Source organism: Mercenaria mercenaria, chromosome 17 (assembly GCF_021730395.1).
Source record: "Mercenaria mercenaria strain notata chromosome 17, MADL_Memer_1, whole genome shotgun sequence".
Classification (NCBI taxonomy): Eukaryota; Metazoa; Mollusca; class Bivalvia; order Venerida; family Veneridae; genus Mercenaria; species Mercenaria mercenaria.
Genome location: NC_069377.1, coordinates 21534436 through 21558526, shown reverse-complemented (window position 1 = coordinate 21558526; position 24091 = coordinate 21534436). Strand labels below are relative to the sequence as shown.

The following is a 24091-nucleotide window of genomic DNA, read 5'->3' as shown; positions in this document are numbered from 1 at the left end:
ACAAAAATTGCAGGACGGACGGACAAACCGAAGACTATATGCTTCCCCTTTAGGGAGCAAAATAAAGCAATATTGAACAATCTTGGTAGAGGACCATAAGGCAATGCTACATACCAAATATCAAAGGCCTAGGTCTTGTGGTTTCAGACAAGAAGATTTTTAAAGTTTTTTCCGATATAAGTCTATGTAAAATTTGGGACCTACTGGGTGGGGTCTCTTTTCAACTCAGGGGCATAACTTGAATAATCTTGGTAGAGGACCACTAGGGAACGCAACATACCAAATATCAAAAGCCTAGGTCTTGCAGTTTCAGACAAGAAGATTTTTAAAGTTTTTTTCCTATATGTCTATGTAAAATTTTGGACCACTGTGGCGGGGCCTCTTTTCACCCCAGGGGCATAATTTGAATCTTGGTAGAGGACCATTAGATGATGTTACATGCCAAATATTGAGGCTCTATGCCTTGTAGTTTTGGACAAGAAGATTTTTTAAGTTTTTCCTTTTGGTTGCCATGGCAACCAGAGTTCTGTGTGGAATTCAATTCCTTGAACAATTTTGAAAGAGGGCCATCCAAGGATCATTCCTGTGAAATCAAAATTGAACTGTTGGTTTAGGAGATGTTGTTTTAAGGAAAGTGTGAACGGCCGGACACTGGACGGTGAGCGGTCACAATAGCCCTTGGCTCAGGTGAACTAGAAACTTAACCAAATCAGGAAGCCGACGCATGAGTGAATCCAATAGCACACCTATTCTTTGAGTAGTCGAGCTAAAAAGGAATGTCTCTTTCACTGCACTAGTGTGTCATCAGGGTACATCTGGGACCAAGGTTATGAAACTAAATTTCTAAACCAGTCAAAAAACTCCAGCACCTGATTGGCTTTTTGATCACATACCGGTAATGGATACTGATCAACGGCAACAGCGCATTTTTGGACTGGTCTCAGTTTCATAACCTTGGAGCCAGTACTACTTGACATCTTCCTAAAATCAACAAGGACAACAAGTTCCCTACAATCAAATAAAGAAATTTCGGCGTCTTGACTGGAATCTAAAGCTAAGCTTACTGGACATCTCACAAAAATGCTACAGTACATAAATATGTATTACGCAAATATTATAAACCACTAATAGCAGAATTCAAAAACAAGGAAATAAAAATTTCACTCTAGTCCATGCAATTCTAGGTTAAAATCAATGAAAAACTAGAGATGCTTTTGAGAAAAGCGCATGTCTCCCAGAACTGCCTAATCATCTAAATAGCAAGTCAGTCTTTATATACTGTTTACTTACAGCATGTGCACGCGCTTTTTTGCCCAAAAAGGACCCCTATACTACTTTTAAAAGTAGTATAGGGGTCCTTTTGGTGTATTGTCCCGGTTTGAGGGCAAAAATGCGCAAGAAAATCTGAGTGTTTTTTTGGTAATTCAAGGGCCATAATTCTGAAGTGCCTGGGCTGATTTGGCTAGTTATCAAACTTGGCCGAGCACTTATTGGCAGACACATTTTGTTCAAGTTTGGTGAAGATCGGACAAGAAATGTTCGACTTAGAGTGCAGACAAGCTTTGTGACAGACACACAGACAGACAGACACACACACACAGACTGGAGTAAATCAATATGTCTGGTGGGAGACATAATAATAAAATGTCTATTAACAAATGAAGGACTTCGGACACTTTCTATATGAATTTGCCTACTCCAAGAGTGAAAAATAAACTACTAAGAAATAAGTGTTTAATTACATATGCCATCAAAATACATATTTGAGGTTATTTCTTAAAGTCAAATTTTCAATATTTGTTTCATAGAACAGTGACTTTTGTTCTAAATAGAATTACGTACCCTGTTATATAGATATAAAAAGTGTTTTGCTTTATACAACATTGTTCCCACCCGTGCATCAAAACCATATTTGGCCAGCATATGTAGATATTAATTATACACATTTTCTGTGACTATTGTGTTGATGCAAGGGGTGGAACAGTACTTTTAAACAAAAAATATATAACTACAGGGTGTTCCCAAATGTAAAGTAACCAATACTTTTTATATTCATTTTTAATATATTGATAGTCACATATTTTTACACCTGTTTGTAACTCAAATACTATACAAATGTTTGAAAGGGTACCCATAGGCAGGTTATACAGGTAAAGTAGTGAAAGAAGCAAATACTGTGAATTCATTATTATTCGTTGGGTTAAATTTTCATTGGCTTATCCTGGTTGTTTGTTACAGCAGATTGACAAATATGTGCTTTAACATACTTGCAACACGCCAGGTAATCTTCTGCATGCCCCCCATCACCCCTCGCGACGCGCACGCCACTAGCGATGAGGATGTAATTTGTTCTCCATTATGTTTTTATTATTTTTTGTATTTCTTATATACTTTTCATTCCTTTATTTTTTCGTCTTCTTCTGTGGGTATATATTGATTTCTTAGACACATGTCACACGCATTTATTACTTCATGTTCTTCCTTCTGTGAAAACTGAATTGAAGACTGTTCTTTGCAGCGGACTAGGCCTAAACACCACAAAAAAGAGGCAATATGTGCACAGCAGTTAATGTGATCCCGACTATAGTCTATCCAACAGAAATAATGCTTGGCATTGATATGCCTGTGATGCATAGGTCAAGAACGGTAGCTTCATGGCAGGTCATATCAGTGACGGTTTCACATTCAGTGTGATGCCACGAAAGTGATGTGTCAAGTTGCTTTCCATGCAGATGGCATATATAAATACGGCTAGACGCGAAAACGAACTAAAAGATCCAGCCGAGTTTCAGATGGATTTTTTATGCAGTGACCTGGATACATTTTTATTACATTTTTAAGCCAAATGAGCCATGCTATTAGAAAATCAACATAGTGGCTTTGTGACCAGCATGGTTCCAGACTAGCCTACGCATCTGTGCAGTCTGGTCAGGATCCATGCTGTTCGCTTTCAAAGCCTATCGGAATTAGACCAACCGCTAGCGAACAGCATTGATCCTGACTAGTCTGCGCAGATGCGCAGGCTGGTCTGGATCCATTCTGGTCGCAATTGCACTATGTTGGTTTTCTCATGGCACGGCTCATTTGGCTTAAACAATTTTTTTTTTAATGCCATTCTACTAGTTTATACTAATCTATTTTAGTCCATTGTGAAACAAGTTCTATAACATATACTAATTACTCCTGACCTCTCATTCCTAATGGTGTCAATTGAAACTAGGGTGCTGAGTGCCAAACAAGAGAGCTACTGGTACCACTTTCTTCATATTGTGTAGCCAGAAAGCAAACCCCTACCTCACACACTGGATGTGGGGTTTCTACCACAAAGCTATTTCAATTAAGCTCTCTGTGATTCTCCTCAATATTAAAAACACTCCAAAACATCTAACATAGAGACAGTGAACACCTGATTCTAAATTTAAATTCTAAATGTACATGTACCAAGTTTCATCAGAGAATGCCACTGTTTGTGGCTCTCAAAAAAAGTTTTGTTGAACACATCTTGGGAACATGGTCTGTAACATTTGAACACAAGAGTTGATCATTTACAAACACTGTGGATTTACGTTATACTTATACCATATTGCTGTACAAAAGGAAGTCCGATATTTCAGTACAAATTTCTTAAATTTCACTGCAAAAACTTTAATTTACTGTCCTTGAATTTCTAGGGCATGAAATTTTATGGTACGTGCCAAAATCATTTTGTAGGAACATGAATTGTTTTGTTTTCACTTTTGAAGATAAAATGATTCGGATTTAATTTTGTGGATTGTCTCAACCACAATATCCACAAAAATTAGTCCCCCTCATTTAGTATTAATGATTTCTCAGTATATGGGTACTGTTTAACATATAGCCTGCTGGTGGCAAGAAATTCTGCCTTTGCAACAAGTGCAGACTGCAGACCCAGATGACCCTGCACATCCGTGCAGTCTGATCATGGTCTGCACTGTTTGCTCTTCAGTCAGTAAATTTTCAGTGAACACCCCTTTGAATAATAAATGATACCAAACTGAATGACAGACCAGTTCATTTTAGAATTTTTGCAGGGTAAAAGTTAATGAATTCAACTCAATATTGCTAGAATTATTTTTCTAATGTCTGTTACTATAATTTAATGGTCCATGATTATAATATAAACTTATAACAATTCCACCAAATTGGTGCATACTACTAGTAATTTAATTTAAAGAATCATATTCCCGGATCCATTTATTATTTGCCCTTCGACCATCTTTAGTATAATCTGTGTCTGCTTCCTCCATCCACTTCTTCAACTTGTTATACATCTAAAACATGAAATTATAAAATAATTCAAAAATAGATTAAAGTTCCGTTTTTTGGTACAACTTTTCTGTTTTATTTTGCAAAAAGAAATTTATAAAGCCATATGTAGACTGACACCAGATATGAGATATATTTTTTCATTGAAAGTAAAAATTTTGGATTGATACAAACATGAAACCTATGAAAATTAGCTCACCATGAATACTGATTTTATAGTATTCCAATTTATATTTTCTTCATCAATCTTAGAGCCATTGCCAAGGTTAATTTAGCAAATTAGATTTATATCATATTATTATTATTATACCAGATTTATATAGCGCCCTTTTCATGATAAACACGTTCAAAGGCGCTTTACATATAGCAAACACAGCCACACTGAGGGCTCGAAATTCATCCTCTACTAGTACAGACACAGAGCGATCTGACCAGAGGTACAGAGTGAGATAAAGCCCCCAGAACAGATAGAGACAAATCTTTTTTAGATACAGGCCTGTCTGGCTAACTTAGCCAAGCTCTTTGCGAATAGACAGTCTCAGGTTCTTTAACGTGCCCGCGGTATAGCACCGATACACGTGAAGCCGTCTTTCCTGGGAAGAACCAGTACAGGCCTCTTAGTTACAGGAGTCCATTAATTATTTAGTGCTGAAAGTCTTAAGCTTTTACCAATGGAATCTGATAGAGTCACCTTGCATCTTACTTTAAATTTTTCTACATGTGCACCAAAATAATGAAGCATTACAATATTATGAATTTGGTCAGATCATGACATAGTGCTTTAAGAAGCTATCTGTTTTGCTATAATCATTTTTGAGCTGATGTTTAAAATGTACAAGTTTTGTAATGCACCATGTATTTACAGTGCAGTTATAGTACCTCAATTAACAAAGATTTATCTGTGGCCACTTTGGCAATTTTCTCCTCATCCTCACCAAGCTCCTCCAGCTGAAAATAAACCAAGCTGTCAATCAGTTGTTCAGCAGAGACAACGGCAATACCTACGTTTGTTTAAATGGAAATAAAGAAAATATCATAATGACACTGTAATTTATCAACAAGAGGGCAAAAAGAGCCTATTAAGTGGCTCACCTTAGGATGACTTTGACCTTGCTTTTGACCAAGTTTGGTGAACATCTATTAAGCAGATACAAGTACTATAAAGCCTTTTCTATATTTTGCTTTGATGGCAATAAAATGTGTTAAGATGTGTAACCATTAAAGCAAACTTGAGAGAAGTCAACCAAGAGCATTATACAGATCAAGTTTATGCAGAAACATTTAAATAAAATTGAGAAAGGTCCTTTCCAGGATACTAAGGAAAGATCTTTCAAGCTATTCATGTGAAGAAGTTATTTAAAAACTTATTCTATTTCTAGCTCTGGAAGCCCCTAATAAACCATCTTAACAGAATAAAGGCAGGCCTATGAAAGGATGCTATGGAACAAGTTTGGGGAATATTATTATCGTTAGCAGAAACTGTTCATAGGCCTTTCATTTTTCAGCTCTGGTGGTCAAGCAGGACAATTTCAACAAACTTTAGAAGTTCATGCAAGAATGTAATAGGCCAAGACAAGCCAAGACAATCCATCAAACAATTCATGAGAAGAAGCCATTTGAAAGTTTTTTTTCCCATTTTTAGCCCTAAAGGGATCATGCAGAACATAAAATTAGAACAAAATTGTAAGAGGTTCATACAAGGATGCTGCAGACCAAGTTTGGTGAAGAACCATCATGTGGTTCATGAGCAGATTCTGAAGTTGTTTAAAGGTTTTTTTTTCCTATTTTTAACTCTAGTGGCCCCTAAACCTGGTCAAACAAACATCTGAACAAACTTGAGAGAGGGTTATACAAGGATGCTACAGATTAAGTCTGGTGAAGTTCCATAAAGTGGTCCATGAGAAAACTTGTTAAAAAGGATGTTTATATAATGTTTTAAGCTCCTGCGGGGGGCCAAGCATAACCACTTGAACAAAACTGAAGGAGGACCATACAAAAATGTTAAAGACCAAATCTGGTGAAGATATGCCATGTGGTTAATGAGTACAAGTCATTTAAAAGTTTTTCTTTTAAAATTTTTATGCTTTCGTAGGCCATGAAAAAAACCTTAAACCATTTGAACAAATCTGAGAGAGGTCCATGCCAGAATGCTACAAACCATGTTTGGTGTCATTCTGACCAGTTGTTTCAGACAAGATGTTTAGCAAAAATGTTGATGCATGATGTCAGATCATCCACCTATACTATACAGTCTTTCAGAGTTCCCAAGGCTGCATGCTGGCAAACATAACCCAAAGTGTATACAATGTTGTTCATAACAAACTACTAAGTTTACCACATATACTACTTTATAAATATGTGTAAATTCATATACTACCATATACAAAACAGTGCTTAATTTAAAAAAATCATTAGATTTAATTCATTTCTCCTATTACTTGTAAAATACGGTAATCTAAAAATGGTATTCAGGTGTGCCGGTCAATCAGTCTGTCACAAGCCTGTGATGTAAATTGTCTTGAAAAATCATCGACATTTGAATCTTGCAATGTTTGAGCCTTGCTGTCTGCTTGTATTGTGACGAATACTTCCCCAATAATAATAACCACGGCGGCTCCTCATGTTTATATACAGTATCATACATTTAAGACGATGATATATGTAACATATAATTGTTTATACGTATGTGTGTGTATACAAAGAAGGTATCATCGACAAACAAACGGAGCGAACCCAGGGCCTTTCGATCTTTTGTCGGACTCGCTACCACCGCGCCACCTCATATTTATATATATATATATACAGTATCATACATTTAAGACGATGATATATGTAACATATAATTGTTTCATACATATGTGTGTGTATACAAAGAAGGTATCATCGACAAACAAACGGATCCTGCTTCTCAGTGAATAAGACAGTACACGTACCTAAATATTAGCCAACTATACATGGATTAATTTGTGAAACTTGTAATACACGGGATATAACGAGAACTGAATTCTGTATAAGGGACTAGCCCACACATTTAAGCAAAAAATATTTTGCCAAAAAAAAGTATTTTGCCACATTATTTATATCAGAACATGATATTTTGCATTTAAACGGCTTTAAAAAAGATAAGAGAAGAAAATTATCTTTACAGCATGCGTAGACATAGACTGAGGTGGATGGAGGAGGGAGAGAGAGGGGGTCGAATTGAGGAGAGAGCGATAGAAAGAGGGGTAGATGGAAGAAGAGAGGGGGATAGGGAGAGGAAGGGAGATATGGAGAGGGTAAATTTACAACATATTAGTAATATATCTTATCTACAACATATCTACGATCTACACTGACAGACAGACCTAAATGAGCGCTGGAAAGGTTCAATCCTTAGACACTATATGGTCATAATACGAAAGGGCTACCTTTTACTTGCTGCGCCGGCTTCAAAAACGTTAACTAGTCTAATTACGACTTCTATTTCATAAGTTTTGAAGTTCAATATGAACATTTGAAAATGCTCTTACATGTTTTTTTTCTCCGGAGATTGCCGATAAAAAACGATTGAAATGTTTCCAATTAAAATACCGCAGCTAATTCAAAATGACCAAACTTATTATCTGCAATTTCCATAAAGATGATTGATCACAGATAATATTTTACTATTTCAGTTAAATTAAAAAAAAAAATGACTTTTTTAAAATGCAGAGTATTACGATTTTTTTTGTACCATATCTTACTGTACGTGATTTAAGACCAAAAGAAATTTATTACATACAAGGGCCTACCATGTAACACGGTAAACACAGTATTCAAATGGCATATACGTTTCAAATGCAAATATTGGTTTAAGTTTTACATTTTCACAATTAGCATGTATGTTTCAACATTTGATTTGCTTATGCTTTGAAACCAGTTGATAGATTAAATTTGCTTAAATAGGTCCGACAGACATCCAAATATGCTTAAAGTTAAAAAAACCGGCGATGCCAGGTTTTAGAAACGTGCAAACATTTCCGAAATTGAGACATAATAATATAGTACGTAATACAGTCAATCTAACACGAGCAGAATGCCTGTTTTGGTCAAAACTTGCACAAAAACATGACAGAAATCCAAAAACAGTCACTTCAAATCAATTTGTCCCTTCAATAGTTTTTGTACTGTCAACTGTATGACCAAAAAACGAATGTATCGATCTCACCTTATACATGTGGCTATCGAAAGAGTATATCAGCAGTTCGATCAAATGGCAAATAAGCATATACTTACATGTTTTTGGAAAAAAATACTCCCGTTTCTTTGTTTACATCGCCATTTCTGCCAAGATGTCATTGAATTCTCACTTAAAAACCCGAGAGACATTATATACGTCCGATCCCCTGGTAAGGTTAATTGGATATAGAGAACTCAAATGAAAATATTTCCACTGTTGGTCATTTTTCCCAGTTAACTGTGCAAAACATCACAATTGTTTTGACATCAAAAGGTCATGCAGTCACATATGGAGGTCAATACGTGTTTTTGGCTCCACCTATGAGTCAAAACCACTTTTAATCCTTAGTCATGTAACTACTTCTAAACTAATGAAAAAGACTATAGATGTAGAATTAACTAGAATGTGTCTGTAGGATACAGGGTGTGCCCCCCCCCCCCTCCACTGGTACATTTGTCACAAATAAGGTGAAATAATTCAAATGTTTGCAGTCTTAATGGGGTATAGCCTCAAAAAAAAATATGAGAAGGATTTATTATTCTATACCATATACTTTTTGAGCTATGAGCATCAGAAACAAAAAATCCACTATTTTGGTTATTTCATGGGCCATAAGTTATGGCCCATAACTCTGTAATAAATGCTAAAATTCTTAAGAAGAATGCCAAGTGTGCAAGATCACATTAAGATAAAGACTCAAGCAAGGTTTCATGAATTTACATTAAATATTTTCTGAGTGAGGCACATAATTAGGTGAAAATGTGCATTTTTTGTCTATATCAGGGGCCATAACTCTAAAAATAGGTGGCGGACTCAGATGAAAAATAGTAGGTGCGCAAATTCATATCATGATAATTTAAATACTTTCCGAGCTAGGGGTGTCACAAGGTGAAAATGTGCATTTTTGACTATTTCAGGGGCCATAACTCTAGATATAGGGTGCGTACCCATATTAAAAATAGGAGATGCGCAAGTTCATATCATGATTAAGACTCATGCAAGGTTTCATGAATCTATATCAAATACTTTTTGAGCTAGGCATGTCACAAGGTGAAAATGTGCATTTTTGACTATTTCAGGGGCTGTAACTCTAAAAATAGGAGGCGGAGCCAGATGAAAAATAGTAGGCGCGCAAGTTCATATCATGATAAAGACTCATGCAAGGTTTCATCAATTTATATCAAACACTTTTTGAGCTAGGCGTGTCACAAGGTGAAAATGTGCATTTTTGACTATTTCAGGGGCCATAACTCTAAAAATAGGGGGCGGAGCCAGATGAAAAATAGGACGTGCGTAAGTTCATATCATGATAAAGACTCATGCAAAGTTTCATCAATTTATATCAAATACTTTTTGAGCTAGGCGTGTCACAAGGTGAAAATGTGCATTTTTGACTATTTCAGGGGCCATAACTCTAAAAATAGGGGGCGGAGCCAGACGAAAAATAGAAGGTGCGCAAGTTCATATCATGATAAAGACTCATGTAAGGTTTCATCAATTTATATCAAATATTTTTTGAGCTAGGCGTGTCACAAGGTGAAAATGTGCATTTTTGACTATTTCAGGGGCCATAACTCTAAAATTAGGGGGCGAAGCCAGACGAAAAATAGAAAGTGCGCAAGTTCATATCATGATAAAGACTCATGTGCACACGTACTTGAATTGTCGCCCGATCGCATTACGCCATACCACGTCTCTAGTACGATCGAAGTACGGCGGTTCAGTTCTTTGTACGTCCATCTCGTTTTAAGTACGTTGTCAGTCCGTCTAACTGTAGGATGGAATGATCGGCAGAAATTTTTGAGTAGGCTCAAAGTTCTAGAGCACCATTCCCGTTCAACCCCGTCCGAGCCAGTCCATAAAGTTCTTAGACAGACTGTAGAACGTCGCTACTGCGTCTGTTCCGTTGCCACAGTTTGAGCCCGTTCAGCTACATTTTTTAGAACGTACTGAAAACGAGCTTGGTGTGATGGGGATATAGATGAGTATTCGAAGGCATCTCTTCAAAATGGCCAGAAAGACATTTCTGATAAAACAAGAGCTGTCAGAGGACAGCAACGCTCGACTATTCAACAGCCTTGTCGCTTGAATGAAATCGAGTCGAAAAAGGGGCATAATTTAGTAAAATAGGGTTATGGAACCTGCATAGTGCTTATCAGCTCATGACAGTGGACAAGCGTATGAAGTTTCAATCCATTCCCATTAGTGGGTACTGAGATACCAGCTTACATATAAGAATTTAACCCAAAACTCCGAAGTTGAAAAAGGGGCATAATTTTGTAAAATGCGAAGTTGAGTTATTGACCCTTTGCACTGCATGTCATATCATGGCATTGAACTAGTGTGTGAAGTTTCAATCCTTTCCCATTAGTGAATACTGAGATACCAGCTTACATACAAAAACTTAACCAAAAATTTCTATGTTGAAAAAGGGGCATAATTTTGCAAAAAGGCAAAATAAAGTTATGGGACCTGCTTTGTGCATGTCAGATCATGACAGTGAACAAGTGTGTGAAGTTTCAATCCATTCCCATTAGTGAGTACTGAGATACCAGCTTACATACAAAACCTTAACCAAAAAATTCTAAATGGAAAAAGGGGCATAATTTTGTAAAAAAGCAAAATAGAGTTATGGAACCTGTAAGTCATTTCATCACAGTAAATAAGTGTATGAAGTTTCAAGCCATTCCCACAAGTGGTTACTGAGATACCAGCTTACATACAAAACCTTAACAAAAAATTTCTAAGTCAAAAAAGGGGCATAATTTTGTAACAAGAGGGTCAAGATGACCCTGGATCGCTCACCTGAGTAATATGAGCTACATGTTTCAAATGTCAAACTGATGATTTTTAGAAATTTTTTGGAAGATTTTCCGATGTACAATCAAGTAACCCCTGGGGCGGGGCCAATTTTACGCCGGAGGTCATGAGCTGAACAAAGTTTGTAGAAGTCTATTAGGCAATGCTACATATCAAATATCTAAGATCTAGGCCTTCTGGTTTATTTTTAGAAATTTTTTGAAGATTTTCCTATGTAAAATCAAGTGACCCCGGGGGTCATGATTTGAACAAATTTTGTAGAGGTCCACTAGGCAATGCTACATGTCAAATATCTAAGCTCTAGGCCTTCTGGTTTATTTTTAGAAAATTTTTGAAGATTTTCCTATGTAAAATCAAGTGACCCCTGGGGCGGGGTCAATTTTGATCCCGGGGTCATGATTTGAACAATTTTGTAGAGGTCCACTAGGCAATGCTACATGTCAAATATCTAAGCTCTAGGGCTTCTGGTTTTTGAGAAGAAGATTTTTTAAGATTTTCCTATGTAATATCAAGTGACCCCTGGGGCGGGGGTCAATTTTTACCCCGGGGTCATGATTTGAACAAATTTGGTAGAGGTCCACTAGGCAATGCTTCACACCAAATATCTAAGCTCTAGAGCTTCTGGTTTTTGAGAAGATTTTTAAAGTTTTTCCTTTCGGTTGCCATGGCAACCAGAGTTCTGCATGAAATTCAATTCTTTGAACAATTTTGAAAGGGGGCCACCTAAGGATCATTCCTGTGAAGTCTGGTGTAATTCTGCCCAGTGGTTTTCAAGAAGAAGATTTTTTTAGAAATTGTTGACAGACGACGCACTACGCACGATGGACATCAAGCGGTCACAATAGCTCACCTTGTCACTTCGTGACAGGTGAGCTAAAAAAGCAAAACAGAGTTTTGGAACCTGTGCAGTGTAAGTCAGTTTATCACAGTGAATAAGTGTGTGAAGTTTCAATCCATTCCCACAAGTGGTTGCTGAGATACCAGCTTACATACAAAAACTTAACCAAATCGGGACGCGGACGCCGACGCATGGTCGAGTCCAATATAAACAGAGAATATGTGTTTAAATGAATGTCTAACAGATATTTTGACAGAGATTATGCTGATTACATGTACTGCATTGAAAGAAATACCTGTAGTAGGTAAAAGTACAAATTGCGCTATGGCTTTTGAAGAAGAAAAAACACACTTGACATTTGCATAATATAATCATTATGATGTAATAAAAATATGTATATTTTATACAAGTTTTATTTATTGAGAGATTAAACTATGAGTGGGAGATGATTAATCAATACAAGTATTACTTCCTGCAATATAAGTTAACCCTCAGCCCGGCCCTGCATCCAGGCCTGATATATAAGGTCTGTCTATTTTATGATGCTCTGAGGTCTAATTGTACATAGCAGAGCCTCACCAGTATATACCATCAGTGCTTATATTATGTAACAAAATTCATTCTGCAAATAGACTAACAACATTTGTTAACATATTTCTTCTTCTTTAAATATAAAAGGTGGGAATAGTAGGTTTTTTAAAAAGTAGGAACGGACCTAAAAAGTAGGAAAAGTAGGACAAAGTAGGACTATTTGGAAGCCTGTCAGCAAATATAAGAAACAACAAAAACCAATTGAGATTTTGAATACATTTGTAGTTCAAAGAATTCCTAAATTAGTTCATTATTAATCGATCAATGGTTGTCATTTTCATACAAACTAATCTACTGAGTTTTTTGGGCCAATTCCAACCACTTACAAGATTTCCTGAAAACTAACATTGCAAGAGCAATAGCCTCTGTAAACAAGATTCTACATATACTTACAATGCAAGAGCAATAGCCTCTGTACACAAGATTCTACGTATACGAACATTGCAACAGCTACAACCTCAGAAAACAAGATTCTACATATACATTGTACTAATATTGCAAGAGTAACAGTCTTTGTAAACAAGATTTTACATATACTAACATTGCAAGAGCAATAGTCTCTGTAAACTGGATTTTACATATACTAACATTGCAAGAGTAACAGTCTCTGTAACCAAGATATTTTTTTTTTGATTTAACATCGCACCGACACACCGACATAGGTCATATGGCGACTTTCCAGCTTTAATGGTGGAGGAAGACCCCACGTGCCCCTCCATGCATTATTTCATCACGAGTAGGCACCTGGGTAGAACCACCGACCTTCCTAAAGGCAGCTGGATGGCTTCCTCACATGAAGAATTCAACGCCCCGAGTGAGGCTCGAACCCACATCGAAGAGGGGCAAGTGATTTGAAGTCAGCGACCTTAACCACTCGGCCAGGGCCTCGGCCACGGAGGCCCCCAAGATTTTACCAGGGTTCCCACTCTTTTCCAGGGAAATAATTCAAGGACTTTTCAAGGACTTTTCCAGGACAATTTCACAAAATTCAAGGACTAATAGAGTGCCTCGCGGTTCAAAGGTAGAGCGCCCAAACCTGATCTAGACATTGTAGGTTCAAGTCCCGTCAGAAGTGAAATTCTTTCACTGCCTCTAAGATATTAATAGGTGCTAGAACTTCAAGAAAATAAGCTAGAGCTATCCCTAAAGGGGATGGATACTTCTGCCTCACTCACTGTCACTTGGTTAAAGTAGTACTGTTTAAGAGACATAATGGAAAATATCTAGGTCCGAGTTATCTCCCCTTTGATACATTATCTAGTAATATGAACATCCTCATGTCATATACTACCAGTCGGTAAAGTTTCAACAAAACCCTTCAAATAGTTTAGAGTTAGGTTCACAAGAATCATGGACAAACATAAATGGACAGATGGACAGACTCCAATATACCCCCTTTGAACTTCATAGGTGGGGGTATAATACCTGTAAATTTAATCAAACTAAAAAACAGGACTCAATTTTCACCAAGCGTTTAAAACTTTTCAAAGTTGTCAGTAGGTTGCTTTTTAGATTGACTTCTTGTGCTGATAAGCATCTCTTTTCACCTTGTGATTCAATTTTAAGGGTGTTCTGCAATTTGTCAGATGTATTTCACTCAGATTATAAGCATGGACAATGCAGTCATCTGGCAATACCAATCTATTGTCAATTTTCAGACTTTTGAGGTCGTATTTTACACTAGCTTTGCCAATTTCTCTTCTTTGTAGGAAAGAAATCATTTTTCAAAGTGTGCCACGTTTTTCTTTCATCTTAATCACCAAATGCTTTACAAAGAAAGACAACTCCGTAACACCACTAAAATCCCAACTGATGTGAAGACGTGAATTTTTCAAGAACAGGGATAACAATGCCGGTGTTTCTCTATTTAAATATTTTTGCTTTTTTATGTACACTGGCAATATTGTGAGCATACAGAAAGAACAAAAATCCCGACTTTTTCCAGGTTTTTTGCTCTTTCTTGAAAATTCAAGTACTTTCAAGGCCTTGAAAATGAAATGAAAAATTCAAGGACTTTTCCAGTTTTCCAGGAAGCGTGGGAACCCTGTTTTACATATACTAACATTGCAAGAGTAACAGCCTCTGTAAACAGGATTTTACATATACTAACATAGCAAGAGCAATAGCCTCTGTACACAATATTCTACGAATACTAACATTGCAAGAGCAACAGCCTCTGTAATCAAGATTCTACATACCCAAAGAACGCAAGAAATAGAGCCTCTGTTAACAAGATTCTACATATACTAAGATTCTATATATACTAACACTGCAAGAGCTACAGTATCTGTAAACAAGATTTTATGTATACTAACATTGCAAGAGCTAGAGCCTCTGTAAACACGATTCTACATATACTAACATTGCAAGAGCAATAGCCCCTGTAAACAAGATTCAATGCATACAAACATTGCAAGAGCAATGGCCTCTGTAAACAAGAATCAATGCATAAAACACAGCAAAAGCTACAGCCTCTGTAAAGGAGATTTTATGTATACTAACACTGCAAGAGCTACAGCCTCTGTAAACAGGATTTTACATATACTAACATTGCAAGAGCAATAGCCCCTGTAAATAAGATTCAATGCATACAAACATTGCAAGAGCAATGGCCTCTGTAAACAAAAATTTACATATACTAACATTGCAAGAGCTACAGCCTCTGTAAGCAAGATTTTATGTATACTAACATTGCCAGAGCTACAGCCTAAACAGGATTTTACATATACTAACATTGCAAGAGCAATAGGCCCTGTAAATAAGATTCAAAGCATACAAACATTGCAAGAGCAACAGCCTCTGTAAACAAAAATTTACATATACTAACATTGCAAGAGCTACAGCCTGTCTGTAAACCAAATAAAGTTTAAGTACCACAAAATTTAAGGGAAAAGGTGAACTAACTGGGTAGAAACGAATGCCAGAATGTTGCTACAACTATTATTTAACTATTATTTAGTACTTAGATGTAAGATACATTTATTTTACCATTTTCTTGCATCTATGGTACAGATAATGCCCAAAATGATATAGCTTATGGAAAAGCTTTGTTCTTGGGTGACAGAAACATCCCATGTAGTACTCCACAGGGGGTAACTCATCAATGTCTTCCCCTTCCTCTCTGACAAACTGAAATATATCATCATGAAATATAACCTTAAACCTTACCCTGCTAAATTTCTATAATGAACTTGTCCCTCTTTCAATTTGGACAGTACCATTATATTATATAATTCAACTGTTAAACGGGGTGCTAACAAAAAAGATACTGACTGAATGGGGAACAGTGCAGACCAAGATCAGCCTGCACGGATGTGCAAGCTGACCTTGGTCTGCACTGTTCGCAAAGGCAGATTCACATGCCGCAAGCAGGCTTAAGGTTTTAATCAAGGTGTGAAGCTGATGCCAATGGCTGATTGAGTAGAATAGCTCTCACCATTCAAATAGTTGAGATTAAAATGTCATGCACATTTGCAGTGGGTGTGTAAAGCTTGATTTTGGAATCCCTTTATTAATGTAGAAGTAGTTATCCCAAAAAACTTATGCAATAGACTGATTGAACACAATTCTTAACATACCGTTTCAAACGTCTCCCTGTTATACGGCTCGCCTTCTAGTCTGACAATTACTGACCAAGGATGGTTTTCTCTATTACACACCTGTTAAATCAGTAGAATATATTACTTAAGACAGTCAAACATTATACTGTTAAGATATTAGAGATAGTACCTATTTTTTTCAAAACATAGGTATGAAATTAAAAAGCTTTGAAGTGCAGGCAAATGTTCATATATTTCTCGAAAATTTGCTTAGGAGTGTATAGTTATGAGCATTTAATATTTTCATATTTATTTAACGAAAAATTTGTGACCAAGGAAATGTAACTCTTCTTGGACATGTAGAGCAGACACATCAAAGGGACATAATATATTGGATAATTTCTCTTTGGGTGTATTTCATTTTACATTCAACAGTGATGTGGTTGCTAAACAAAGATCCATTATACTGTTCGCTAAAAATTAGAACATTTTGAACAGTCTGATAAACTTCAAATACATGCTGTAACAGAATGCAAATATCTAAGCTCTGACACTATCCCAGGACCACTCACAAGTAAGGCAGACACTCTAACACTTCCCTATAACAGTAGTATCTATAGCTAGGCAGTGTAAGTGCACCCTTCTTCTCTACCCAACTACATTATGTGAACTGGAACAATTTTGTGACAATACAGTGTTCAGAGTACTCCTGAATATCTGGGTATTGACTTTATTAGCTAAACAGCAATTTTGGTGTAAAGATAAAATATAATCTACTTTTGGCAATATTTTTAATCTGTCAAAACTGCTCAAATTTCTCTGACGTGATTTTTAGAGTACATTGTATACTGGTAGTACCAGTGAAATATAACTTACATCGATTCTTTTATATTTGCCCCTTTAGCAGCAGGCAAATGGCAAAGACAGAGAGTTTTGTCTAAATTTAAGCAATAATTTTACAAGTTCGAGAGGGTACCTTTCTGTATCACAAGAAGTCATTAGCATTCACTGTCAATCAGTATCATCTTTTCAATGATTCTTAGACAGAGTCCATTGTTTGCATTTTTACTTGTTACCGACTGGTGCACTTGTTAAAACAACTATATTACAAAAATCAAAGTACATGAAGAACTCTTGCACGGTCTCTACAGATATCAATATGTGTACATAAACATTTCTATATTCATGTATCTTAAACATACTAGCACAAAATCTCATTCTCTCTGTGAACTACTTTATGCTGTAGTTGGGTTTAATATCACACTGACACAATTACACATCATATGGCAACTGTCCAGCTTTTGAAGACCCTAGGTGTCACTTCTTGCATTATTTCAAGCACAAGTGGGCACATGGACTGAACCAGCTTCCATAAACCTGCTCACATAAAAGAATTCTACACCCCAAGTGATGTTCTGAACCCAAAGTAGCGAAGGGCAAGTCATTTGAAGCCAGCAACATTAACCATAAGACCATGAGACCCCATCTAAAATTGATTTTAGTTGAAGGAACAGGAACTCAAACTTGCATTCCTCATTTCACAGTGCAGCAATATATCATCTAGTCCTGCTTGTGATATAATTATCACTTTCATTGTATTTCAGTATGATATTAGTCTTATGTCCAACTGAGATTCATCTAAAAACTGGCTTAATCATTAATGATTCCCAGCCAAACATAAAATGTATGTTAAAGAACATAAGAAATGAGTAAAATGTTTTAATTTCCTGCAGGTAATATATTCATCTGGTGAACTGATGTGCTTTTAGCTTATTCCACGTAAGATCTGTAGAAAAAACCAGTTATTAAGTAATATACATGAAACAAGAGCTGTCTCCATAGGATGACACATGCCCCCGATGGCCTTTTGAATGAATAGTTATGGCCGATGTTAGGGTTTAGGACCTTTGACCTACGGACCTGGGTCTTGCGCGCGACATGTCGTCTTACTGTGGTACACATTCATGCCCAATAATTTTAAAATCCATGCATGAATGACAAAGATATGAACCGGACACGCCCATCAATGCACTATCATGAAATATGACCTTTAACGTCTAAGTGTGACCTTGACCTTTGAGCTACGGACCTGGGTCTTGCGCGCAACACGTGGTCTTACTGTGGTACACATTCATGCCAAGTTATTTGAAAATCCATCCATGGATGACAAAAATATGGACCGGACATGAATGCACTATCATGAAAAATGACCTTTAACGTCTAAGTGTGACCTTGACCTTTGAGCTACGGACCTGGGTCTTGCGCGCGACACGTCGTCTTACTGTGGTACACATTCATGCCAAGTTATTTGAAAATCCATCTATGGATGACAAAGATATGGACCGGACACGAATGCACTATCATGAAAAATGACCTTTAACGTTTAAGTGTGACCTTGACCATTGAGCTACGGACCTGGATCTTGCGAGCGACACGTCGTCTTACTGTGGTACACATTCATGCCAAGTTATTTGAAAATCCATCCATGGATGACAAAGATACGGACCGGACACGAAAATTGCGGACAGACCGACAGACTGACAGACGGTTCAAAAACTATATGCCTCCCTTCGGGGGCATAAAAACAGCATATAGCACAGTGTGAAGTTGGCTTGATTTGTTCAAGGAAGTTTACTTGGGACGTTCATAAAACAACAGGCAAATGAAAATTGCAAGATATAGAGCTAGATCTCTCCACAAAAATGTTTTGTTTAATCAAATCCTGTCAAGGGAATCGTAGCTCCTTATAACAAGGAATCGGTAAAACCGAATGATGCTCCCCGATGCATGTGCTTGTCCCAATATGGTGAATAACGTATTAGAAACCCCAAAAAATGGAGATAATAAAAAGAAAAAAATTGAACAAAGGGAGATGATTCAAAAACTGGGTAAGGTAGTTTACGGCCTCTATCATTTTGTGAAGTTTCAATGAAATGCCATTAATACTTTTCAAGTAATTCTCCAGACAAGTCTTATTTTGTATAATAAAGAGAGATAATTTAAAAACTAGGTAAAATAGAGTTATTGTTCTTTGACACTGCACTTTGTCTCAATGGCCTCTATGATTGTGTGAAGTTTCAATCGAATGCCATTAATACTGATCATTTTGTGAAGTTTCAATGAAATGTCATTAATGCTTTTCAAGTAAAGCTATGGGCAAGCCTTATTTTGTATAACAAGAGGGCCTTGATGGCCCTATATCGCTCCCCTGAGTTTAATTGATTGCTTGAACAAATTTCTTTGCTAAAGCTTCAAACAAGAGGGCCATGATGGCCCTATATCTCTCACCTGAGTACCATTGCTCAAAATGATACGATCAAGTTTTGACATAGAGCACATAGGCATACACATTAAATATCATCAGGATAAACATTTTCTTGTAACAGTCCCTTTTCCATTTTAATTTTAAAAAAGGGAGGTAATTTGACATAAAATCAGTCCATAGCTATCTACTCTGATTGCCTCAGTCAAACTAAAGGCAATAATGAAATTTCAAATGTTTGTTTGTTTGTTTGTTTGTTTTGGGGTTAAATCCGTTTTTCAACAGTATTTCAGTAACTGCGGGCAGTTAACCTAACCAGTGTTCCTGGATTCTGTACCAGTACAAACCTGTTTTCTGCAAGTAACTGCCAACTTCCCCACATGAATCAGAGGTGGAGGGAAATTTTAAATGAGTTCTATAAATATTTACTGAGATAAATCCATTTTTATCAAAATCAGGGGAGGTAATCATGCATTGGTATATGCATGTAGAAGATACAGAGTACAAGCCTATACAACAATATATTATTAAAGTATTCAAATCGATAAATGTTCAATCAAAAGTTATCTAATATGACTATTTCTTACCATGGAAGACATTACGTTTCAAACCAATCTCATTAGAAGCTGCTAAGGTGTATTCATTTAGATAAAAAATAAAGGGAGGTAATTTGTCATAAATTCAGTCAATATGTATCTTCACTGATTGTCCAAGTCCATTTGTTGACATAAATGAAATTTCAGATCAGTATCTTCATTAATTACGGAGATATACCCATTTTAATTTGAAATAAAGGGAGGTAATTTGACATAAAATCAGTCCAGTGTTATCTACCCTGGTTGTCTCAGTCCAACTAATGACAATAATGAAATTTCAAATAAGTCCTATAAGTACTTAGTAATACTGATATAAATCCATTCTGATAACAATCAGGGGAGGTAATCTGATATATAATAACTCTGGAACCTACCACTGGATCTGACAAATTTGTCATGGAATCCAAGATTTATTGTTGTTGAAGATATTTTGGAAGTTTGTATCAATTCAAACCATAAATGAAGTCTCTATAATGGTTGCAAAAGCCAAAATAACAAATTTTGGACCTTTAAGGGGCTATCACTCTGGAACCCAAAATGGAATCTGCCCAGTTCAAGAAAGGAACCAAGATCTTATGGTGATACAAGTTGTGTGCAAGTTTGGTTAAAATAAAATCATAAATGAAGCTGCAGACAAGGTCAAAACAGCTAATTCTGGCCCTATCATGGGCCATAACTCTGGAATCAATAACGGAATCTTGCCAGTGAAAGAAAGGAACCAAGATCTTATGCTGAAACAAGTTGTGTGCAAATTTGGTAAAAATCAAATCATAAATAAAGCTGCTATTGTGCAGACAAGGTCAAAATAGCTAATTTTGGCCCTTTCAGAGGCCATAACTCTGGAACCCATAATGGGATCTGGCCAGTTCAAGAAAGGAACCGAGATCTTATGGTGATACAACTTGTGTGCAAGTTTAGTTAAAATAAAATCATAAATAAAAACCACTATCATGCAGACAAGAAATTGATGACAGACGCACGGACGGACGGACTGACGAAGGGCGATCACAAAAGCTCACCTTGTCACTATGTGACAGGTGAGCTAAAAAAAAAACTAGGTGAGAAGGTCATGGTAAAGATTCTTCAAGATAAGTACTGAAATCTGTTAAAAAATTATACAAATCTCTTTGCTGTAGCTTCAAAAACAAGAAAGTAGGTCAGTAGGTCAGGGCTAAAAACATTAAAGATGAGTATTGAAATCTTTATCGAAAGTTACTGACGTGGTCCAAATTTCTACGCTGTTATGATCAGTGTGCAAAGCTGTACATGTCATCCAAATTTAAAGGCTGTATCTTAAACTAGAATGTGTCTGTAGGACACAGGGTGTGCCCCCCACTGGTACCCTTGTCACAAATAAGGGGCAATAATTCAAATGTTTGCAGTCTTAAGTGGCTATAGCCTCAACAAACATTTTATGAAAAGGATTCATTATTCTAGGCCATATACTTTTTGAGCTATGAGCATCACAAACAAAAAATCCTTTATTTTGGCTATTTCAAGGGCCATAACTATGTAATAAGCACTAAGATTCTCAAGAAGAATGCCAAGTGTGCAAGGTCACATCATGATAAAGACTCAAGCAAGGTTTCATGAATTTACATCAAATACTTTTTGAGCTAGGCACATAATTAGGTGAAAATGTACATTTTTGACTATTTCAGGGGCCATAACTTTAAAAATAGGGGGTTAGGCCAGCCAAAAAATAAGATGTGTGCATGTTTATATCATGATAAAGACTCATGAATGCAAGTTTTCATCCATTTATATCATATACTTTTTGAGCTAGGTGTGTCACAAGGTGAAAATGTGCATTCTGAACTATTTCAGGGGCTGTAACTCTAAAATTATTGGGCAGAGGCAGACAAAAATTAGGAGGCGTGCAAGTTCATATCATAATAAAGACTTATGCAAGGTTTAATCAATTTATATGTAATACATTTTGAGCTAGGCACATCACAAAGTGAAAATGTGCATTTTTGGCTATTTCATGGGCCATAACTCTAGAAAAAGGGGGCAAACCCAGATGAACAATAGTAGGTGCGCAAGTACATATCATGATTAAGACTCATGCAAGGTTTCGGGGAGGGGGGGGCACAAAAACAAGGAAGTAGGTCAGTAGGTCAAGATCATAGTCAAGTGACCCCTAATTACTTGGGGTCATCAGGTAATTATAATTAAACAATCTAGGAAATATAATCAGATAATTTTTGCAGTATTTTTTCCTATATAACTCATATACAAGTGACCCCCGGGGCAGGGCCTCTTTTCACCCCAGGGGCATAATTTGAACAATCTTGTTAGAGAACCACTAGGCAATGCTAAATACCAAATATCAAAGGCTTAAGCCTTGAACTTTCAGACAAGAAGATTTTTTGATTTTTTTTCCTAATAGTATTTAAGTCTACGTAAAACTTGAGCCCCTGGGGCAGGGCCTCTTTTCACCCCAGGGGCATAATTTGAACAATTATGGTAGAGGACCATTAGGCAATGCAACATACCAAATATCAAAAGCCTAGGCCTTGCAGTTTCAGGCAAGAAGATTTTTAAAGTTTTTTCCTATATAAGTCTATGTAAAACTTGGGAACCCCTGGGTGGGGCCTCTTTTCACCTCAGGGGCATAATTTGAATAATCTTGGTAAAGGACCACTAGGCAATGCAACATACCAAATATCAAAAGACTAGGCCTTGGAGTTTCAGAACAAAAGATTTTTTAAAGTTTTTTCCTATACATGTCTATGTAAAACTTGGTACCCCCGGGGCGAGGCCTCTTTTCACCCCAGGGACATAATTTGAACAAACTTAGTAGAGGACCACAAGGCAATGCTACATACCAAATATCAAAGGCCTAGGTCTTGTGGTTTCAGACAAGAAGATTTTTTAAAGTTTTTTCCTACATAAGTCTATGTAAAACTTGGCACCTCCCGGGTGAGGCCTCTTTTCACCCCAGGGTTTTAATTTGAATAATTCTGGTAGAGAACCATAAGGCAATGCTACATACAAAATATCAAAGGCCTAGGTCTTGCGGTTTCAGACAAGAAGATTTTTAAAGTTTTTTTTTCTATGTAAGTCTATATAAAATTGGGACCCCCGGGCAGGGCCTCTTTTCACCCCAGGGTAATAATTTGAAAAATCTTGGTAGAGGACCACCAAGCAATGCTACATACCAAATATCAAAGGCCTATATCTTGTGGTTTAAGACAAGAATATTTTTAAAGTTTTTTCCTATACATGTCTATGTAAAACTTGAGACCCCCGGGGCAGGGCGGCTTTTCACCCCAGAGGCACAATTTGAACAATGTTGGTAGAGGACCACTAGATGATGTCACATATCTAATATCAAAGCCTTATGCCCTGTGATTTTTGACAAGAAGATTTTCAAAGTTTTTTTCTTATATAAGTCAATATAAACCATGTGACCCGGGGGGGGGGGGGGGGGATAATTTGAACAAATTTGGTAGAGGACCATTAGATGATGCCACATACCAAATATCACTGTGGTTTTGGACAAGAAGGTTTTTAAAGTTTTTCCTTTCGGTTGCCATGGCAACCAGAGTTCTGCATGGAATTCATTTCTTAGACTAATTTTCAATGAGGATCAGGCAAGGAACATTCCTGTGAAGTTTCATCAAAATTTGACTGGTGATTTAGGCTGGGAGGTGTTGATGGACTATGGATGACAACGGACGCCGGACAATCACTGACACAAAAGCTCACCCTTGAGCACTACGTGCTCAGGTGAGCTAATAAAGGATGATGGAGATAATTTAAAAAAAAGGTAAGGTAGAGTTATGATTCTTTGACAATGCACTTTGTCTCAATGGCCTGTGTGAAGTTTAAATTAAATGCCATTAATACTTTACAAGTTATAATTCGGACAAGCCTCATTTTGTAAAACAATGGGAGATAATTCAAAAACTAGGTAGAGTTATGGTTCTTTGACACTACATGTTTCAAATG

At 36.7% G+C, this 24091-nt stretch overlaps 1 protein-coding gene across 1 annotated transcript in view; it reads right to left on the bottom strand.

Moving 5' to 3' along the window:
- Positions 1–1316: 1316 nt before the first annotated feature.
- LOC123537477 (uncharacterized) overlaps positions 1317–24091 on the bottom strand; it is a 46870-nt gene continuing 24095 nt past the window's right edge. The window contains exons 8-11 of the mRNA XM_053529235.1: positions 16316–16396; positions 15726–15866; positions 5167–5235; positions 1317–4292 (exon numbers count right to left, since the gene is read on the bottom strand). Coding sequence (XP_053385210.1) covers positions 4185–4292; positions 5167–5235; positions 15726–15866; positions 16316–16396 — 399 coding nt within the window. The 3' untranslated portion in view covers positions 1317–4184. The remainder of the gene's footprint in view (positions 4293–5166; positions 5236–15725; positions 15867–16315; positions 16397–24091) is intronic.